The 23,382-nt window shown below is 36.8% G+C and overlaps 2 protein-coding genes across 2 annotated transcripts; both read right to left on the bottom strand.

The window, feature by feature from the left end:
• Positions 1-1,954: 1,954 nt before the first annotated feature.
• LOC120359481 lies at positions 1,955-7,966 on the bottom strand. The gene is made up of 7 exons (XM_039457063.1): positions 7,286-7,966; positions 7,082-7,201; positions 6,888-6,965; positions 6,740-6,811; positions 6,322-6,660; positions 2,124-6,055; positions 1,955-2,011 (listed from the first exon to the last, which is right to left on the bottom strand). The coding sequence occupies exons 1-7, from the start codon at positions 7,590-7,592 to the stop codon at positions 1,955-1,957; spliced, it is 4,905 nt and encodes a 1,634-aa protein (XP_039312997.1). The 5' UTR covers positions 7,593-7,966.
• An 8,536-nt stretch (positions 7,967-16,502) lies between these two features.
• Positions 16,503-19,239, bottom strand: LOC120359480 (putative fatty acyl-CoA reductase CG5065). Its single transcript, XM_039457062.1, has 3 exons — positions 18,931-19,239; positions 17,741-18,057; positions 16,503-16,770 (listed from the first exon to the last, which is right to left on the bottom strand). Exons 1-3 carry the CDS (start codon positions 19,216-19,218, stop codon positions 16,503-16,505), a joined length of 873 nt encoding a protein of 290 aa, XP_039312996.1. The 5' UTR covers positions 19,219-19,239.
• Between the last annotated feature and the right edge of the window lie 4,143 nt (positions 19,240-23,382).

Genomic DNA, 23,382 nt, shown 5'->3' with positions numbered 1-23,382 from the left:
TGCCTCCGATGATTCGAGTTAATAAGGCCGACAATATGGGTCCTATGATATAGGGTAAAAATCCGCCTCGTTGCACCAAAAGTTGTCTCTTATCCTTCCAATTTCCGCGTTTTGTCGCAATACGTCGCAGTGTCGATTTGTATTTACTCAGTCGATCTTTTTCACGTCGTTTGAGCGGGACGTTTCCTTTAAGTGTATTAAAAACGCACTCGCAAATACAATGAATAAATTTATCGTCCGCGATTCGAAGAAAGATCATCCGCTGCTTATTGTTCAGATGACACAGCGCCTCGAGAAGACAAGCGTTTCTCTTTCCGATAGAACGTTTGGCGATTTTCGTCACGCTGTCCGAACTCATGTTGTCCTCCTTCGTCGCGTGAGAGAACAGCGCGACTGGCCTCCACGAGCCGCGTTACGCGATTTTTATGCAATGGAAAACGATCTACGCGGTACGTAAACGTAATGTCTAGTATCATCGGGAAAGACGCACGTACGAAATCGATATTCGTCCGGAGTCGATTGCTTCAGATCGAGCAACAAGTATCCGTGAGGTCTCGAAGTAGCGTCGTAATAAGCCTCTTCTAGAAATTTCGGATCATCGGGATAGACTTGTCGCGGTAAATGGCGAATTTGAGCGCGATCGCGAGGATTTTTGAAAACCACGATGTAATTCGCGTTGAGAGATATGTCGCGTTGTCCGCGTCCCTGATGGAAAAGATTCTGCGAGATAAGAATGACACTGAGATTTTTATGATGACTTCCTTTGGTAAAAAGATCCACGATCGCGTCGCTCGACGACGATTCTCTCATAAGATCATCGATTATCACGAGTTTCGGGGTAAACGGATCGTTCGAATAATCTTCCGGGCGAGGTAATCCCTCGCGAAATTCGATTATATTTTTCTTCGTCATTGTTGTCGTCGCCACTTTAACGTCGTATCCCCGTGCTGACTCTTCTGCCTCGCTTACACTCACGTCGTATTTTAATTGTCGATAAGCTTCTTGCCACTCAGCGTAATAAAATAAAACTCTCTCGAAACTCACGTCGGACATGCTCGATAGATATTTGATAAAAGACTTTACAAAGATCGTTTTCCCACACCCGGTGGGACCGCATATAATCGATGTCCAGGGATGTTTCCAACGCACATCCATTTTGCGAAATGATTGACTCGATTCCGGTGCGCTGCTTCAAAAACAAAAAAGAAAAAATGGCGGTCGATACTGATAATAATACTAATCGTCGACAATATCGATATTAATAATTCGCGGAGTTAAAATTTCGAAGGCAGAGATAAGCGCACCAACGCGGCGGCGGCGGCGGCGGCGGCGTTCGCGCGCTCGCGTGAGCGTACCCCCGCTGGTACGTTAGCCAACCGCGGCCAACAACGAGCTGATCCGTGCCGCGGCGCGAGGTACATACAGGCTTATCCCACTCACTTAGCGCTTAGGTCGGCATCGTTTTAATGAGCTGATAGACGATGCCGCTGGGGAGGGGGAAAATAATTCACGAAAAAGAAACAAGGGAAAAAGTACACGGGAAACAAAACAGGATTCGGATTGGAAATGTATAAGAAAATTTTTTATGAAAAATTAAGTAAAATGTTTTTTATTTTAGCACGTTTTTGTTCTAATTTTATATTGTAAAAATATTTACATTTTATATTTTACAATGCTAAAACTAATGAATGACTTATGATTAATACGTTTTTATAGAATTTTTACAATGATACTTATACGCTGCGGACGGAAAAATTGACGACTCGAAACTTAAATTTAAGCGAGAACAAAGCTCGAGTAAGAAAAGATGATTATTCGACAAAACCGTATGGAACCGAATAACGATTATTAATAAATCTACGCTTTACCAATACCGCCGAACATGTTTTCCTCTCTTCTCTTGTTACAATTTCGTGAAAAGCATTGCGACGAATTGCATTAAAGCGCAGATTTATCACAGGTTCCCTTCCACGGTTTTCTTTATCTTCTCCTTCCTCTTGCCTTTCTCTTTCTAATATTAAATTTCTTATACTATGGAAATTTACAAATCTAGAATTATTATAATTTAAAGTTATTCCTTTCACTTTACAAGTTTCACGAGTGATTCCATCCGCTGTACGAACCACATACGCATAAAATTTTGGGCCTCCCGACACAAACGACTCGATGTAGCTACCGTTGCCGTAGCTCTCGAGTTCATCCGTCATGTCGCCCAGAAAATTCCCAGTACGTGGTTCGTACTCGTTTGGATCACCACTACTCAAATATATAACAGAATCGGTATCGCAATATAATACGCGTCTATTTAACTTTTCTAAATAATCATACAATTTTAACCTAGCTTGTGCCGTCGTGTATGCCGCGATCACAACGTTGGTAATCGGAGAAGCTACGATTGCCTCTTCTCGCAGTCGCCACGAGACATACAATACCTCGTCGTTGACTGGTAATATGTCAGTTATTTCGTGCTCAGGGCTAGTGAGCAAAGTTGCGAAACGCTGAGGCGATTCTACGATCTCGGTACTAGGAAGATTTGATCGTTGGCCGAATTTTCCCCAGAAGGAATTTAAACAGAGCTTCGCGACCGAGCGCAAGCCAGGATTACGTGAGATGTTGTTTCTATCGAGTGTAATACCTTCGATTTCCTCATATTCACGAAGGTATCGTGCTTTACTCTCGTCATCTACACATTCGCTCGGCCATCCACTAGCTTCCTGCTTTAATTGCAAAAAGGAATTTATATATCCGGTGAACAATCCGCCCTGCCGCGTATCGCGATCGTAGCGAGCAACTTTGTATTGCCAAATTTCATTTACTTGCCTCACAAGATAGCCTTTCTCGATGGCTTTACGTAATTCGCATGATACCCAAGTACCCTCGAATTCACGTTCGTCAGGATGTTCGTGAGTGCACGCGGACTGCGAGAACATTTCGCAGCAACTCCGGCACAACGCAAACAGCAATTTTCCGCGCACACGATACGGGAGTACCGGGTGAAAGAGATTGCGCGGTGGGAGTACTCGACAACGTACAAGACCTTCGACCGGGTCGAAATTATATCCTGGTCCGTCGCCGATTAACGACGAGCATTCCGCTCCGATATAGATTTCAGGGTGGCGGATCGGAAAAACGCCCGTCTTTAATACGTAAGGATACAGAGAACACACGTCCACGTAACGTATTTTCTCCGTGTACCCCGCTACTTCGAGTCGAGTTACGATATTTTCCGTGCGGCCACCAAAAAACGCGTCACGCGGATCGAGAGGCGCAGATTTTAGTATAGGGTGATGTTCGAGAAAATTACGCATCTCGTTATTTACCGTCATCTCTCGGTCGAAAGCGCACTCCCATTTTTCAATCACCTGATATCCTTGCCGGCGAAGACGCCATGTCGTTGCGATAGTTCGTTCGTAACGCGTTTCTATCGTATCGTCGCGGTTAGCAGTTGAAAGCTTACTGTCACGATTCACTTGGAAGCAAGTAAGACAACCGTGCCAGAAGCACCCGTGAAATTGGAGAACGAAACGCTGAGTTTCAGTCCCCAATTTTGTCTCGTAATATCCGTCTACGTGGCTACCGCCGATTAAACGCTCGCGACCTCGCCCGGCATGGTTTATGGGATGACCGAGCTCACGCTCCTTCCACACTAACCATTGTAAAGCTTTGCGCGATTGTCTATCGACGTTTCTGTATCCGCCCGGCGGGATGATTCCTATTTCCCCCTCGCGAAGAAAGTTTTTTCGAAAAACTTTCATACACGTGGAAGCGATAGTCGTGCATTCTTCGAAAGGACACACACCGCCGCGCTCTAAAAATATTTTTTGGAAAGCTACACAAGCACGTCGTAAAATATCTACGTCATTTCGACAATAACGTACGATCTCGCGCTGGAAGTCAAAGATGACATTTTTATTTGTCATTTCCGTATGCCATGCAAGAAATCGCTCGCGCTCATCGGGTTTCATTTGATCGGGAGAATAAAATCGAGTCTCGGGTAATGGACCGACATACGATTGATTCTCCACAGTGTTAAATAAATGCGGAAAAATGCCTTTATCTGCCGTATCCCTTAGCCCGAAAGCTTTAGGTAGATCAGATAATCGCATCGGCATATAATTAACGCTGTCGATGAATTTTGTATGACCGATCGTCATCACGATAATCTTCGTCCCGTTCAGAATTATCCGTGGCTTTTCCGTTATTAACGATTTTTCGACTAGATATTTTAAAATAAATTGCGCGTCGAACGCCTTTGCGTTGTGAGCGATACAAATAATACTTTTAAAATGTTTTGTCGGCCGTGTCACAAACTCTATAAACTGCTTTACCGGGTCGATATTAAATACAAATTCGCGCGTTCCGCACCAGCGACATCGCACCGTCATGTCGTCTATAGCCACGCAAGCAGCGCAAATTTGCTGTGCTACGCAGAGAGTCGGAACGTGTAACTTTACGTTCTCGGTTCCTTCGTACGTCTCGTCCTGCCGCGTTTCAAAATCGTAAAACACGAATGCGACAGCTCCCTTGACTTCATTGTCGTTCTCACCCTCGAGGTCATTAGCGTTTCTTTGCGCCTCTTCACGTATCGCCGCAGCACTCGTACCCTCTCCAGAGTCTTCAGCTTCGACTCTGCGTCGAAGAGGTTGCATAAAACACAAATGATTCACGGGTTGCTGAGAACGACATATCCTACAATAGGCGCTATTACATTCGTGCCGCAAGCTTGATTTTATAAATCGCCCACAATTGTTACAAATTTTAACCGAATGGCAAACAGTTGATTTTCCTTCATAAGATTTTTCGGTACGATGACGCTCGAAACATGAATTTCCGAAGAACGTACGATTACACGTATCGCACCTGACTTTCTCCGCGTCGTGATGTTCACACGAGGGTATAGCGTAGCAGCGTGGGCATCTTTTAGAGCAACGATGCCCTCTGATGGGGCGATAACCAACGTTACACGCTACGCAATATCCACCTTGCGAACCCGCAGCGGCTTTTAAATTTAAAATGGTATTATAATGATGTCTACCCTCATAATACATAATATTTAAGCAATGATTCGGTTCGCGTTCTAGTGAGGCGAGTATCGTACGCCCATCGTAGATTAGGTTCCCCCCGCGTCCGAAATCTTTAAAACCGTAAACCATTATTGCCAGATTTTCAGCGGCGAGATACCGTTGGAATTGTTGGATTTCGTAAATCCCACATCCCTCCTCCGGTATCACGATACCGGCGTTCATCGTTAATTTTAACGCTAAATCGCGTTGTAGCGAGGAACGTCGGAATCTTACGGCTTCCCACATTTCGTGACGCGGCCCCGTCCGAAGATTTCCACGTTCGCAGTGGATTCGTGCGGCTACAAGTGAACGAGGAAAGCATAAATTATCGTCATTTACTATTTCCAATATCGATCGTTTGACGACATCCTCACGCGTCAATGGATTCGATACCCTTCCACGCCCCACCGGTACTGCGACATTGAAAACCCTGATGTTAAAAGTTTCCGTGACTTCAATTCCGCCGTTGCTTTGCGCTACCGAACTTACGAGTTCCCATATGTCCTTGTAAGTCAAGTCGCGCGCCGGGCGAAACGACAATCCCGCCGATCCGAGCGTCAAACTTTCGGAATTGAAAGATAGTCCTACGTAATCCGTCGGTTCACTTGAGCTTATCGCGTACGCATGGATTTCGCGGAACGCGTTTTCTAGCCAACGCACGGTATTGGCACCATGTGGCACTGGACGTATCGCGAAACTCGCCTCTCTCCCGAGTATAGCAAAATTCCTAAATCTACGCGCGTTTTCCGTCTGCAGCTCTATATAATTAAATCTATCACCAACCCGCTGTTGTTGTTGTTGCTGCGACTGCTGCTGCTGCGATTGTGGGTCTTGCTCCTGTTGCTGAGAATGTTGCGACTGTGGTTGCTGCGACCGATGTTGCTGCTGTTGAGGTCTTTGGTCGGCTACATTCTCCGCAGTATTGTGGAGAAATTCTTCCCCACTAGCGTTTCTTCCAATTACAGCTTCAGCAAGTCCAGCGCCAGTTTGAACTGAAAGATGAAATATTTTTATTAATCATTGCTGTCTTATATTCTGTTTTATTTTTTCTTTTCTTTTTTACTAATACGCGAAAACGCCGACAAAAGATATAATATACTAACTAACTCACCAAGTTACCCCGCGATATTTCCCCGCCCAGTGATATTAATTATGCCCTCCATGGTAAGGTATTGGCATAATGTATATCATCTAAAATTATTTTGTTTTATATTACTTCGAAATAAAATAATTTAATAATAATATTAATAATAATTACCATCATACTCTGGCGAAGCAACTCTGACTTCTCTTTCCTCGGCGTCATTTTCTATTTCCGCCTCCTCTTCATTATCCTCCACTTCACCGCCTTCATCCGATTCCTCTTCATCTCCTTCTTCCTCATCTTCCATCGCTTCCTGCTCTTCTTCTTCTTCTTCTTCTATTTCATTTTCCTCTTCTTCTTGATCTTCTGCCTCCCCTTCCTCCTCTTCCTCATCTTCGTCTGTATCCCCCTCCTCATCTTCTCTTAATGCTTCTTCTTCGGTTTCCTCCTCTTCCTCCTCCTGCGTCGCTCTTTCCTCTCTTTCTTCTTCATCCTCCGTCTCGTTTGCTTGCACTAAAAATAATATTTTTTGTTATTAATTATGCTAAATAACTATATGTTAGTTTCTCCAAGTCTATTTTTTAAAACTTACCTGGAGTAAATATAGCCTCATCGGCTGAGGATGGAACTCTGTCAAAATTATCTCGAGTATCCTCGTCGTCATCTAAATATATAATAACAATTGTTATTATTATTATTATTATTACAATAACTTTATAACACGATATTTTTAAATTTACCTGATGATTCACCGACGGGGGTGTATCGAGGTGATGGTGGCTCCGCAACTAAGTCCGCGATTTCAATTCGTGGTCTTCCTAGAAAATTTTCTATATTTAATATTTGATAAAACTGAGAATATTTAATTTTCTCCACGAGACGATGCGTGTCTCATGCTTACTGTACGTAGACTACGTAGCCTACTGTTACTTACGGGCTGCTACGGCACCTTGAAGCTCCTCTTCTGCGCGTCGTCGTCTCGCCCCGTAGTTTCGCTCAAGAGGCGCCGCACGACGAGGCGGTAGCGGCTCAACCCTGGCTACGTGTCTTACAACTGTAAAAATAAATATAATTAAATAATATCTAAAAACACTTACATTAATACGGTCAATTTTAAATTTACATCAAATTTACTTACCTTCTCTTTGACGCAAGAAGTCAGCTATATGACCCCCCGCATCATTTTCAAAAAACGCTTTATTCTGTTGTCGCGTTTCAACGTGACGTCGAATTATATTTTCCAACGTCACGTTGCCATTACAGTGCCCCAGCCTGTGCATAACACATAGCAATGTGCTGGAGCACTCCTTAGCGAACTTGTCGAACAATGCGTAGTTCGACGCGTCATTGTCACGCGCTATCTTCTTAAAATAGTGACCCTTCACTATTTTATTATTAAAATTACACGCCACGATAAAAAATTTAACAATATCGTCGCGCAACATTTTCACTATTTTCACTTTTTCACTCGCAATAAAAATTGCACTTACAACGTTTGTCGTAGTACAACGAAAAACTCTCGACTTATAACTGGAGAGTACGAAAGCCGAACTAACGCTTAGCTTTCGTGAAACTTAACATTTATACGCTGCATCTTCCAAATATTTCAAAAGCGAGGAAAAAGAAAATGAATTTATCTCGACAACTCAGCCTTCTTTCGAATTCTGATTTTTCTAGTTAGTCCTATCTACTGTTCTGTTTTATTGCTAGACAAAACCCTCGTTTCGTAGATTCATCTTATAGTAGATAATGTTTCCTATTCTTTGATTAGAAAAAAATCATACTCTTGTCAAAAGTTGACATTTGAAAAAAATCAGGCTAAAAGCTAAACCTTAAAAATTCTTCTAACAAAAGCATATTTTTGACATTCTTTCCTGTCGATAAAACAAAAGGCTCGATAAAAGTTTAATCTTTGACTCCCTATCTAGAAAAAATCACGCTCACCGCAAAGGATGATATTTTTGATAACGGAAGTGAAGGAAGTCATTTATCTGGAAAAAGTCAGTAAGTGCAAGTTATCACATGTCCGAACAACTTATCGTAAGTGCGCACGCTCACGTCTTTGTCGTATTAGACATATCCTCGTGATATTTTAAATCATATCGCTGTAAGATTATTTCTCTTAGAAAATTTAGAAAAATTTAAAAATGTTTTTAATTTTTTAGCTGCGCGCGCAGATTCGTGTCTATATTGTTGCAACGTCGCAAACAGAGTCGACGTGATCAACGATACCCCGTACTGAAAATCATTCAAGTCTCCTCGTTCGAAGTGTTAACTTCGTTAGAGAGTAACCTTGTGTTTTTATTACTGTTAGTCCTGTTACTTTTCATCAGTTTCGCCGTTCGATAGAACAAAGTAAAAAGAAGAAGATGGCTAACCAGCAAGCTAGTAATAACTCTGCAAAGCGAACAGGGATTCCCGATATCAGCGAGATGCATAACGACGAGAGGAGAAGCGAACGCTTTCCCATGTTACTGACAACAACGTATGGACTCAACAATTCACATACGAAAAGGATACTCGTGGGACTGCAAACTACTAAAAAGGGAATCTTTGAGCCTGTAGTGAAATTAAGCGGGAGCAACGCTGACGGAGTATATTTTGATGCGGAATCGTGGCTGCAATTTCAAGAAAACATGGGAGTTATGAGCGACTACTTGAACGCGAATAACAAATTCAAACCGGAACCTGTAGTAATAAAAAATATCTCAGTCATCTTTACCTCATCCTACGGGTCAAAGTCGCTATTGTTGACGTACAAGGAGAAAGAAAAGTCAGATTCTGCGGAAAATACCAACGAGGAGGGCGAAGATTCAGCACCACCGATGAAGAAACGGAAACTCTATGCCGTAGCAATCGTGATGCAGAAAACTACCTTCCTGGGCTTGGAGAACGTAATGAAGTGCGTGGATGCTTATTTAGAACATTTAAAAACTTTAAGCAATATCGTCAACGAGTGCGCTCACTATTTAATCAAAGAAATAGAATTGAAACTTCCGAAAAGTTACGTAGATCGCGATATTATAAAACTAACGTTAAAAGGAAACTATAGTGAAATCGAACGCGATGTACGTACTCAAATTAAGGATTTAACTTTTCTTGATATGTACTTTAATATAATATTTTTAGAAATAACTTTACTGCGCTTCGACGAAATCGTCCATATAATTCTGTCAAATTACAGGTCATAATTTGTACAATTTCATGATATAAACGCACTCTTTTGCAGCGTCATATTTAATCATGCATTTTTTAAAAAGTATAAATCTTCGTATGATTAATGTAAGAATAATAATAAATAGTTTGTAAGATTGATGTAACAATAATAATAGTTTCCACAAATTTTTTCTTTATAATAAAAGAAAATGCGTGATGAAACCATCTATTCAATCATGTAACTTAAAAATGTAAGAATATACTCGTAGATGTATGAAAAAAGTTGAATGTTTCAATAAATACTCTTTTGTAACTTTAAAAACCGAATTATTTTTTCACTCGACCTACCTAACGCCAAGACTCTATCTCCTGCACGTAGTAACGCTAAAATCGTAAAGTGCTTCCTTTTGATAATTATCTTTTTCTAAACGTACCATACCTTTGAAAGCATATGTATATCGTAAAAGGCGCTTCCGTCCTTTCTATCGTAATTTTCAGATAAGACCTTTCGACTTCTCAGGCCTCTTTTACCCGTTCCCCACTTTGCTGCTAAATTTTTCCCAAAATACCTGTTTTTCAACCAATCCGCTCCTGGGGGCAGCCGTGGGGGAAACCAATAAGCACACTCTAATTCCTCCCGGAGCCATCCCCTTTACTTCCCAATAAAAACGCTCCTGATATCGTCAGGTCTTCCCCGCCCCTCCGCCCGGTCCTGATATCGTCAGGTCCTCCACGCCCCGCTCCAAATTTCGTCAGACCCTCCCCTCCACTTGGCCCTTTTACTGCTAGCGCGTCTCCCTACCCCCACCATTTCACTGATAAGACTGGCGCCAGTGACGTCATTTGTTTTGACGCCCCATGGCTAACCATATACTACTATTATAGTGATAATACGTCGATTATAGTATAATCAATAAGTAATCAATGAATTTTTTACAGTTGTGTAGAGCTTGAAATTGACACAAAAAATGGCTACAACGAAAGCACAACTTAACTCGGGACACGCACACGATGAGACTCACTCGAGAGGAAGTACGATCGATGCATTCTTCGCCAGGACGGTGATCCTTTTAACCGGCGCTACGGGCTTCTTGGGGAAAGCCCTTTTGGAAAAGCTGCTGCGCTCGTGTCCCGTGGCCGCAATTTTCGTTTTGATCCGTCCAAAAAAACATAAATCCATCGAGCAACGTTTCGAGGAACTACTGAATAATCCCGTTCGTATACATATACGTGTTCTACATTGCATTTAATGATATTTATAAACAAATTTTGTCCGCTATCTGAACAGGGAAATATATTTTGCGTCTGTTATCGTCGGAAGTTGAACAAGTTGAGCTACATTGGATTCAGTTAATTGAATTGATTTAGATCAGTGCTTGCAACAATCTGCACATTTCGGGTCGATTCCTGAAACGACGCCCACTGCTTCTCCCACTACCGCTCGCCGCTCGAAGGTTGAGCTCGCAAATACACAGCAGGCGCTCTGCCGAGTGGTAGTGGGGGAAGCAGTGAGTGTCACTTCAGGAATCGACTCTAAATATGCAGATCGTTGCAAGCACTATCGTAGAGTAAGCGTTTTAAATTCTCTCCCTCGCCTCAGCCGTTAGGTAAAGTTAGCCACCTCTCGCGCGTTCCGATGGCTGCTATCGCGCGTATTCTCTTCGTGATTTGCTAATTAGTAACTTGACGTGCCAGAGAACACGTCTGGCGCCCAACTTGTAAACTTTAGTGTTTGATGCGATGTCACGTTTGCGGAAGCCACCCTCCGGACGACGCAAAGTAATTTTGGCGTTAAAAAGGCAGTTCTTAATTAGCTTGTCAATTATTTGATCTCACCGTACCAGTTACGCGGAAACAGCGTGACTAGTGTGTGTGTATGTGTGTGTGTGTGTGTGTGTGTGTGTGTATATGTATATGTATATAAAAAATTAACATATCAATCAACAGATAGTATTTTTTAAATGTCTCTTTAATATTCATTTTTCATTAATTATATATTAGCACAAAATATTTATAAAATCTTTACTAAATATTTATAATATTTATTTTAATATTTTATAAACATTTATCATAAACTTTTAATGTATGCTTTTTTTAGAGTTAACAAATCATAAATATCATAAACGTTTCAAAAATATTTATGACAAATATTATGATAAATATTTTGAAAATGTTTTCATTGCTTAAAAAAAAACAATTTTACAAAACAAATATTTATTGCATACAAGAACACAAAAATATAAAAATTTTTGCAAACAGAATATGTATTATATGTAGGTATACATAGTAAGAAGTTTGACTACTTTTAACGTTTGAGATCTTTTAATAGTACTAACAAAACATCCTATTAAATATAAATATTAAACCTCTGTGAAGTTAGCACATAATAAATATTAATAGGTATTTTATAAATTAAATTATCATCCTCATCATTATTTAAATCAATATCTTCCAAAAAATTATTTTTCCAAACATTTTGGGAAACAATTAATATTTTTCCAATACGATTCAGGAATGTTGTTTATGCCAATTTTGTTAAGGTCCGATTTAGCTTCTGTAAGAGTTAACATAATAAATAATGTTTTCAATTTCTACATCATCTGGGATATCACCTAAATTTTCATTACTTCCAATATCTAAACGATTATGTACTTCCCTTGGGAAAATAAACTCTTTTAAATCATTTTTGACGTTTTGTATGATTTGAATTTTTTTAATTCTATTCATAATATCATTCAAACTAAAATTGACTATTGTAGAAAAAGTTGAAGTTAAACTAGTTGTTGAACAAAAAATTTGTTCGCATGGTTGGCTACTCATCAACCATGGGACATACTAGAATTCAAGTTAGAGTCAGATACAATTTTTTAAAAAAGCATAAGTAAGAAGTGAGCATTGATTTCTACTGACATATAGGAATTTGAAGTAATGAAATTTTTTGATAGAGTTAAATCATTTTATTCTAAGATCCAGTTTTGCCATATTCAGAAAATAAATACAGATATTCAAATTAAAAATAATCTTTTTCTATGAGCCAAATCTTTGTTTAAAAATGAATTTTCCATTTTGATCGATTTCGATAATAAAACCACAAAAACTATATCAAGCACAGAGCACGTAACGTCTCGCTTAAATCAAGTATAGACCAGTACAGACTCGAAAAAGACTGCGTTTCCGATATGTGATTGTTTCTCGGCAGCGAAATGCATCGCGTATGCGTATACGCAAAACAATGAAACGATGAAATCTTCTGTAAGCACGTGTGGCGGGCACAACTTTTTGAAACAGTAATTCTTAACAATTCTAAAACGAATTCGAAGAATAATCAATACAAAAAATTTTTTAAAAGATTTTGCACATATCTTTTCATTGTAGATAAAAATGTATTTCGCAATTTTTATATATTTTTAGTTATTTTTAGCTTCTTTAAAATTTGTTCTGAATCAGGCGGACTTATGAAACTTTACATACCAATTTGAACGGCATTATTCCATTTATATCCATTATCAGCAGGAAAATAAATACAACCCATTGTTCATTTCGAGAGAGAGAATTCCGTTTTAAGGAATTAAAAGATTTACTTTAGGCAAATTTTTTAACGTAAAGAAATTTGCTTAAAATAGTTTGGAAATTTCGCAATTTTTAAACGCTCGTATATCTGCAGCCTGAGAGAAAGCGTTACAAGATGTAATACCGCAAAAATCTAGCAATGACAATTTTTAGATTATAAAAAAAGCAATTTTTTTACGTCAACTTCAAAAGTTGATTAAAAATGTATATTATTGTACAAAAATATAACATGCTCAGCAATAACGTTTACTAAAAAATCAAAGATTACCTTAGATTACCACAGATTATCTGAGATTACTTTAGGAACACATAGAATTACCTACAGATTATTTGATATTACCCTTAGATTACTTAGGATTTCCTAAAAATTACATTGGATTACCATAAATTACATTGGATTACCCAAAATTCCGTTTAGATTGCCGCTGAATTACCTAGCCCTTGTACAAAAATTACCTCAGTGACTAACCCCTCGTTCAATGCAAAAAGTTTTTGAAAAACCTGTGAAAGCTTGCTTTAAATTATATATAATAATTTATTTTATAACTTTATCCTGATTTCTGATGCAATTTATAAATTATTTAAAGTGTGCTTAATTTGTATACTGCTAATGTTACAGTACGGAGGTGAAGCCCCATACAGTGGTCCATATGTGTCAAAATTTAGATGATGAGACGATGAAAATTATAGAAAAGAAATTGATTGGGAAACATCCTAATACATATACATTCACTAAGAATTTAGCAGAGCAGATAGTAATAAGAAAAGAAAAAAATTTACCGATCGTGATTGTAAGGCCGAGCATAATTTGCGCAGCTAACCAAGATCCATTTCCCGGATGGATTGATAATATCAATGGTACTATAGGAACGGTCATAGTTAACTAATCTGAATTTGTTTTTCTAAAAGTCTTGAGAGCCAGATACAAAAGTTATGTTTTATTTTGGGAAGTAAGGAAAACGTGTAAGAAATTATAAAATAGAGTAAATGAGATAAAATTTTTGTTTAATGCAATAGACAACATTTTTCTTTGTTTATAAAAACATATCTTTAACCATAAGATTGAAATAAAATTATAACACAAATATAATCAAAGTAATAAACAATATTAGTGTCTTAAAGAAATAATTAATCAATAATATTTGTGAGCCCTTGCGTAGTGGCCAAGATTTTAATTTTGGTAAATTATTTGAAATAAAAGAGTAAGAATACATCCAACTCTATATGATAAACACAGATGATTGACAAGCCTATAACAAGTCATAGTTAGAGCTTAGTGCTGAAATCTTGTTTAATTTTACATACAATTTGTAAATATTTTGAATTGTATGCCGTTATTTTCGGTTTTAAACATCCCCGGTAGAAATTTCATTTGTATTTTTTGAGCAGTTATAGGCCAGGGGTATTATCTTTTATCTAGTAACTGAAAAGTAAAACTATTTGAGAACCCAATCAAGATCTATCGCTTTGCCTTCAGTTAACGTGCACAAAAGATGTATAAACTCTGAATATATTTATTGAATGAAAACGGAGCAATAAATGAACTATTCCATTGATTAATATGCAAGTTTGCCAATTGGACAATTTTGCCCTAGAGATATTTCATTTTACGCACGCTAATATACAATTTTGTACAATTTTAATGCAGAAAATCTTTTATGTATAATACACATTATACTAAAAGTAGCACAATACATATTATATATCGAAGATTTTCTGCACTATGACTCTTTAACTTTGTCTTTATATTTAAATTGCATGTATTAGAAAAGCTTATATCTTTATTCGCAAAAAATTGAAGCTATGAAACTTACAGTTATTTTGTCAGAATTTTCAAGGATTTTAAATAATTAATCTAATCTTGATATATATTATATAAATGAGCACTTTATAGGCTTATTTTCTATTCCTGCACTAGACTGCACTGGAACGTTCCTTCTTGCTTTCACTAACTTTCAAATGTATATCTATTTCATTTTAAGTGCACACTAATTCAGGGAGTTCAGGAACAGAAAACAAACGGTATTACACAGCAGTTACGGTTACAAAGATATACAAACAATAGCACCGCGACCGAATGCTCCCGATTCGCTGGGTTTACCCAACTTCCACACAAGCTTCGTTGCCGATCACTACTTTTTATAATCACGGTAAAACATCACTCTATCTTCACGTGAAAGCCAACGAAACTAACAGCTGTCTCGACTCCGCCCCGCTGCACCTTGACACGTGCAGCTTCCGTGACTTCAAAATCCATACTGCCGATTTCGACTAGTGTAGGGGCGCCCGGCGCCGGGCTACAGTCGAATGCGGAGTAACCGCATCGGCATAATGCCGTGAGGCAGTATAGATTTTGAAGTCACGGAAGCTGCACGTGTCATAGCGCGGCGGGGCGGAGTCGAAACAGCTGTTAGTTTCGTTGGTTTCGTTTTCACGCGAAGATAGAGTGGTGATAGTTTGCCGTGAATATAAGAAGTACATACAAGAAGTCTAGTGATCGACAGCGAAGCTTGTATAGAAGTTCGGTAAACCCAGTGAACGCGATTGGAGCATTTCGTGCTATTGTTTGTATAACTATCTTTGTAACCGTAACTGCTGTGCAATAAAGTGCAATTCATTTACATAATATATATCAAGATTAGATTAATTATTTAAAATCCTTGAAAATTCTGACAAAATAACTGTAAGTTTGAATTTTTTGCGAATAAGGATATAAGTTTTTCTAATACATGCAATTTAAATATAAAGACAAGGTTAAAGAGTCATAGTGCAGAAAATCTTTGATATATAATATGCATTGTGCTACTTTTAGTATAATGTGTATTATACATAGAAGGTTTCCCTGCATTAAAATCTCATTAATCTTAAAATTGTACATTAGCGTGCGTAAAATGAAATATCTCTAGGGCAAAATTGTCCAACTGGCAAACTTGCATATTAATCAACGGAATAGTTCATTCATTGCCCCGTTTTTGTCCAATAAATATATTCAGAGTTTATGCATCTTTTGTGCACATTAACTGAAGGCAAAGCGATAGATCTTGATTGGAATCCCAAATAGTTTTACTTTACTGTTACTAGATGAAAGATAATATCACTGGCCTATAACTGCTCCAAAAATAAAACAAATGAAATTTCTATCGGGGATGTTTAAAACCCCCCGAAAATGACGAAAATGCATAAAATTCGAAATATTTACAAATTGTATGTAAAATCAAACAAGAATTATTATTTCAGCATTAGGCTCTAACTATAACTTATCACAGACTTGTCAATCATCTGTGTTTATCACATAGCGGTGGATGTACTCTTACTCTTTTATTTCAAATAATTTACCGAAATTAAAATCTTTGCCACTACGCAAGGGCTCACGAATATTATTGATTCATTATTTCTTTAAGACACTAATATTGTTTATTACTTTGATTATATTTGTGTTATAATTTTATTTCAATCTTATGGTTAAAGATATTTCTTTCTAATCAAAGAAAAATGTTGTCTATTGCAATAAACAAAAATTTTATCTCATTTACTCTATTTTATAGTTTTCTACGCGTCTTCCTTACTTCCCAAAATAAAACGTGGCTTTTGTATCTGACTTTCAACACTTAAAATAGAACAAATTCAGTTTAGTTAACTATGACCGTACCTGTAATACCATTGATATTATCAATCCATCCGGGAAATGGATCTTGGTTTGCTGCGCAAATTATGCTCGGCCTTACAATTGCAATCGGTAAATTTTTTCCTTTCTTCATTACTATCTGCTCTGCTAAATTCTTAGTGAATGTATATGTATTGGGATGTTTCCCGATCAATTTCTTTTCTGTAATTTTTATCGTCTCGTCATCCAAATTTTCACACATATGGACCACCGTGTGCGGCTTCACCTCCGTACTGTAACATTAGCAGTATACGAATTGAGCACACTTTAAATAATTTATAAATCGCATCAGAAATCAGGACAAAGTTATAAAATAAATTATTATGTATAATTTAAAGCAAGCTTTCACAGATTTTTCAAAAACTTTTTGCATCGAAAGATAACCTAGGTTGTTTATAAAACACAAATCATATTATATTATTTATTCACATTCCTGTATTAAATAAAAAATATACTCGCAATTTGAATCTCGTATCGTAGCGAGTTGCAAACAAGAAATAGCCGTTGTACTGAATGCACTTATTATTATAGTCCAGATTTCCTTTCGTTCCGCTTATCGGACGTTATATGACGTTATTCTTGAAGAAAAACGCTTTGATTGTATCTACGACCCATATATTTCTATTCTTAACATTTTAATGCATGTATACAGATGTGTCTGTCGATATCGATATGATATTCTCACATCTTTAACGTATGGGGAAAAAAAAAGACAAGTTTGGATAATAGTTTAACACGTTTGTTAATCAAAAGCTTGACACAATAAGCTTTTTGCCGCCAATCCTTTTTGACTCTCTATCGATTAGATCTACATTGACTGTCGAACACATAACATAAACGAACACTTTATTATTCTTATTAATCTGATACTTTTTCAATTATTTCAAGTAGTTTATGCATTTAATTCATATTTTATATATTTTGTAAAAAAAAATTGCTAACTTGAATAAATTTTGCAATGTGATTGATGTCTTTCATTTTATTTATTTATATATTTAATTTAAATATGTAAAATACTTGAACTTTGATTTGAATATTTATATATTTGTTTAGTCAAGTTGACAACTTCTTTTCTTAGTGTATTAACGCAATGTGGAACGCTTCGAGGTGAAATAATTTGATCTCGAAGATGTGTCCTCGAGATAAAAACGGTCGTATCATACCGTCGGTATGAGTGTCAGACGTGCAACTAGAGGAACTTACGTGTAAATCGATTCCTCAATCTCCAGTCGATCAGCATTACTGTAGGCTGTGCTGACATGAATAACGCTAATAAGGTTTGTCATGCGCCTGCACAAGTCCAACATACGATCGGTGCCCATCACATTCAAATTAACGGCGATTTTCAGCGGCTCGTTGAAACGCACGGTGGCCGCGCTGTGGAACACTATGTTGACTTTATCCAAAAGCATCTTTCTGTCATCGGGTTCGAGCCCCAATTCCGGCAGGCTCACGTCGCCTTTCACGGGGAAGATCTTTTTCAAGGTGTCCGGAAACTCCGTTTGTATCCTGTCAAAAACCTGTCACAGAAAAGACACTAATTCCGTTTTGTTTCGCAAAACAGTTTTTGACTGCAGTTCAAATCCATTACAATAAAAACGCTATAAATCACAAGCAAATTAAGGAGAAAAGAGCAATGGACTAAACATAAAAATATTTTCAAACTAGAAAGATATTCGACCGATACGTGTAACATACAATCTAAACAAGAAGGCCTATTCGATCATAGCTGGATCTTAGTGCTTTATGTATACGTGTAATTTTATATATTTTCTCAGACTCAACCAAACTGCGCGCCGTTACTTTCGGTCATATAACACAGTTATAATCGAATAAGAGTTGGTAATGTCACTTTTATTAAATTAAAATTAATTTAATAATACTTGATGCTTACTAGCATCTATATTAACCCTTCCCCCCCTGTAAAAACTGTAAAGAATTTATTGCGAAAAATATCACCTCAGCCAGGGGGTTCGAACTCTCAACCTGGGACATCTGGGAATCTCCGATACGGGTGTCTTAGCCAACTCGACCACTGACGCTGTGTTGATATTTCTCGCAATAACTGACTATGAGTTAGAACTATGAGTTATAAAAATATTTTGTTTTAAACGAGTTTTTAATTCCTGTACAGTTTTCAACGTGGAAATATGCAAGTAGCAGGAAAATGATTTAATTTAACAGCGCCTTAAAAATTTCCGAAATGCACGGAAATTCGCGTCACGCGATATACATAAATCTAAATTAATTCAATTAGCTGAATCCAATGTAGTTCGACTTGTTCAACTTCCGACGATAACAGACGCGAAAAATATTTCTCTGTTCAGATAGCGGACAAAATTTATTTATGATTATCATTAAATGCGATGTAGAACACGTATATGTATACGAACGGGTTCATTCAGCAGTTCCTCGAAACGTTGCTCGATGGATTTATTTCTTTTCGGACGGATCAGAACGAAAATTGCGGCCACGGGACACGAGCGCAGCAGCTTTTCCAGAAGGGCTTTCCCCAAGAAGCCCGTAGCGCCGGTTAAAAGGATCACCGTGCCGGCGAAAAATGCGTCGATCGTACTTCCTCTCGAGTGAGCCTCATCGTGTGCGTGTCCCGAATTAGTTTGTGCGTTCGTCGTACTCATTTTGGAGTCAATTTCAAGCTGTACGCAACTGTAAAATTTCATTAATAAATTAGCCTATTATCACTATAATGTCTTTAAAAGTATGAAAATCATTTTTTCCCACTTGAAATGTATTGTTAGATTAAATAAATGTTTACGGTAGGGGAGATTGTGATATCTTTTTCATTTTAATTTTTAGAGTTTTTTTCGGTCATCTGTTTTTGAAATTCAAATGTTGCTCACTCACTGAGAATAGTGTGTGTTTGTATAATTTATGTAAAAATTTACTTACTGTCACTGTTGCAAATGTAGTTCTGTTCGGTTATTATATGCAGTTATTTATTAAATTTTTAAGAAACTTGTCCAGGTTTGAGGAGTAATAAATAAGTAGTGGAGAGGGAAGGGAGGGACGTAACAACTTGAGAACGTGCAGCTGTGGCACGAACGGAGCGCGTCGACAACCCGAGATATATAATATGGGTCAGTGGCAGGGTTGGCAAAAAACTTGTTTTTTTTTTATTTTAAACAATAAACATTGTTTTTTTCTTTTTATTTAAAACAGTTTGCTTCTGTTTTATTTGTGTTTTCTTAAGTAATAAAAAAAAACGTGTTTTAAACAAAAAAAAAGAAAACATGTTTTGAACAAGCAAAATAATTTAGTAGCTTGGAGTTATGCGAATATTTGAATCTTCCGCCAGCGTTAAATCGGAAGATAGGTCTTTTTCCAATAACAATGTTGGTAACGCTATATTACCGCTTACTGCCTGGCGCCACTTGGTACCTGGCGCCTCGAATCACATGCAGGCACAGTCGTGCAAATACGTATATGTTTTTTTGGTTAGTTTAGTTTCAATCTGTATCTCTCGAATTTATCGTACTACTTTTACCTTTTACCCCTTGATTTTGTTCTTGAATTCTTTTAATTATTAGTCTACATAACGTACTGCAATTTAATACTAAGTGGCAATAATGCAAATGCATAAAGTTGTTATGGTTATTAGGTTAAGTTTTCAGTTAAACCCATTCTACAATTGCGTAAGTAAAATTATAGTTGTAAGTGGTTGTAAGGTGTTATAAGACGCATAATAAATGTTGTAAACCATTGTTACCGGTTATAAAGTACGCTATAGAAAATGATAGATCTTCACTTTCCACGCTCACAACAACGTCAGCTGTAAGAAGAAACCAAAGTGTTTAGGTTTAGAGGACTGCCATGTCTACGCTACCATCATTCATATGACATATACTTACTTCGTTGTAAAATAACTTTATAGAATATTTACTATTACTACTCCTATAACCCTACACGTTTACGCAATTGTAGAATAGGCTTTATTGTTATAATTGTAATTTAAAGTATTTGTTTATTTTTGGTATATGTTACTTGTTACTCATCTTCTCGATTGTTCTTTTAGTTCTCAATAAATAAAAAATGACAGGAAAGAAAAGAGATCCAATATGGCACAATTTCATTGAAATTAAAGAATCTCACAAATCTGTTAACAAAAGAAAATGTAAAAAATGCGATACAATTGTGACAGGATTGGTTGCTAGAATGAAAAAACACGTACAGATACTCGTATGTAACATTACATTAGTTAATGAAGATATTGAAGATCGCGCTTCTGATAGTAACGGCAGCATCCGTTCTCGATCTCCGTCTCGCTTAAATTTAAGTTAGTTTTACACATAATATACATAATACTCTATTTTCTATTTTACATTATTAAAATATTGACTAGCTATACAATTTTTGCGTAACTTTTGACTTTTCTTTGGAGACAGAAGAAAACTTGAACTTTTCATTACATTCTAACTTAATTTTTTTGTAATAGACCAAATTTGATAGTTTTAAGTATTTTCTTTACAGCAAGAGCGACAGATACAGCTATACATATTTCACCATCAACATCAAGATCATCAACGCCAAAACAGTCCGACTCAAGATTAACAAATATGGAACCATTCATTATTAGAACGTCAATTGCAAACAAAAAAAAGTTTGATTTGCAGATAGCTAAATTTATTTACGCAACAAACTCGGCCTTCAGACATGTAGAACACCCAGAGTTTATAAAATTAATAAATTTATTACATCCTGGCTATAAACCGCCATTAAGACGTCAAATTGCAAATGAATTATTAGATGAAGTGTTTAATTCGGAGACGGTTAAAATAAGAGATTATTTAAATGGAAAAAATGTATGTATGGCTCAGGATGGATGGAGCAACATTCGCAATGATTCCATTGTGTGTATATCAGCGACAGATATTATTGACGAAACTGTACATTTGTGTGATACTATTGATACTAAAGATATATATAATAGCCATACTGCAGAATACTTGCTAAGTTTGGCAGTAACTTCAATCAAAAATTGTCAAAAGTATATGGTTATAGGGTTAGAAGTTTTGTGACCGATAATGCAGCAAATACGCATAAAATGAGAGAACAATTGGCAAAGTGTGAAGAACTTGGTATGCCTGATATTATTACTTATGGATGCTCTGCACATGTTTTAAATCTTCTTGCGCACGACATTGAAATTCCAGGAATCAAGGAAGACATTAAAAAAATTATAAAATACTTCCGAAACACGCATTTTGCCGCTGCTAAGTATAAACAAGCAGGTGGAAAAGCTTTAGTAATGCCACAAGATGTTCGGTGGAATACTTTTGCCGATTGTCTGGAATCATATGTTAATAATTGGCATATTCTATGTAAAATTTGTACTGATAATCGAGTAGCAATAAGCTCGGATATTTCATCCAAAGTTAACGATATGGGTTTAAAAATTAATGCAACTAATTATTTGGAAAAATTAAAATTAATTTCAGTCGCTTTAGATAAAGTTCAACGAGATTGTTGTACAATTGGTGAGGCCACAGAAATTTGGATTGAAATAATAAATCATTTTAAACAAAACAATTACGTAGAGTCTGATATTAATTGTGTTCTACGGCGTTTCAAAATGGCAATGACGCCTGCACATTATTTAGCAAATTTACTCGATCATCGATTTAAAGTTGGTTTATGCAGGACATAACCGCTAACTTATGCCGTAATCTGTAAGAAATTGACCAATCAGTCAGGTCAGGAACAATTAGATGAAGCCATGGAATATGTCAATTTGCATCACCCTGCGCTGTAAATCGTAGATGTGCTGAGTGATGATGAATGATATTTTACCGTTTCTCGCACGAGCTTAATTTATAAGACCGGCTGTCACCATATATAATTCTACTGCGATAGGTCTATACGAGTATATATACGTGAGATTGGTGTATATGAAAACAATGAAAACATGCAAAACATGTGAAGCGAAATATCTATGAAATATTAGTTTTTAAGCGATAAATCAATAATTTCTCCAATAGAAGGTCAATTTTTCCATATACTTATTTATTTCTTTATTTTGCGCCTTAATACGAAAGTTGTGTTAATGTTGTCTATACCTGTCTTTAAGACGATGATTGAGACGTCATTCTATGACTATTGACTATTAACGATTAGTTATAAAATAGTTGTACATTATTACAAGTTTTAATGTTGTTAATGCGACCTTAGGAATTAGTTGTATACATTCTCTACTTGGAGTCAACATTCCACTTATACTTGGAGTCAACGACAACAGGTCAACAACGTTACTATCTGTGGTTCTTAGGTGCAGTATGATTCTAATAAAAGTTAAAAAGTTTTAAAGAAAGTCATATAATAATACATTATATCGGACTGACGAAATTAAAATGGGAGAATAGAAGCTAGGCCTATTTCAGCTATAGCGATTCTTGGTACCGGAAATTTAATACAATCACGCTACTAAATTCCTTGGGTATGCATTTAAAGTTTACATGTTTTATAACTTCTTTTTTATTAAAATAAAATATATGTAGTCATAAATAAAATGTCATGAATGCAAAATCATAAATCTTTATTTCAATAAATTTATAATTTTGCCCTCGTGACACTTGATTTCTGACTACATATTTTTGGATTTATTTCAATTGAAGAAAAATTTACCTATTTATAATTTTGAACTGATGTATTTGATGTATTTTTGTGGCTTATAAATTTATGACCAGATTATCTTTTAATTCAAGTGAATGGAACTGAAACTATTTGTTGTTATTTTGAACTGTAATGTATGTTCCTGACAAAGGAACACCTCTCGAACCTCTCGAAGTGTCACACCCCGATTTTAATGAAACTTTACACACATTTAGGTA

This window comes from Solenopsis invicta, chromosome 14, assembly GCF_016802725.1.
Source record: "Solenopsis invicta isolate M01_SB chromosome 14, UNIL_Sinv_3.0, whole genome shotgun sequence".
Classification (NCBI taxonomy): domain Eukaryota; kingdom Metazoa; phylum Arthropoda; class Insecta; order Hymenoptera; family Formicidae; genus Solenopsis; species Solenopsis invicta.
This window is presented reverse-complemented; position numbering and strand designations above follow the sequence as displayed.

Coding starts and splice junctions, on each gene's coding strand:
- LOC120359481 (XM_039457063.1), bottom strand. CDS start 7,592: ATGTTGCGCGACGATATTGTTAAATTTTTTATCGTGGCGTGTAATTTT. Junction 6,966..7,081: donor TCAAGGTGCCGTAGCAGCCC/GTAAGTAACAGT, acceptor AAAATTTTCTAG/GAAGACCACGAATTGAAATC. Junction 6,056..6,321: donor TGCTTCGCCAGAGTATGATG/GTAATTATTATT, acceptor TTCATCTTTCAG/TTCAAACTGGCGCTGGACTT.
- LOC120359480 (XM_039457062.1), bottom strand. CDS start 19,218: ATGAAATTTTACAGTTGCGTACAGCTTGAAATTGACTCCAAAATGAGT. Junction 18,058..18,930: donor AGGAACTGCTGAATGAACCC/GTTCGTATACAT, acceptor TTTCTGTGACAG/GTTTTTGACAGGATACAAAC. Junction 16,771..17,740: donor ATTGAGGAATCGATTTACAC/GTAAGTTCCTCT, acceptor CTAATGTTACAG/TACGGAGGTGAAGCCGCACA.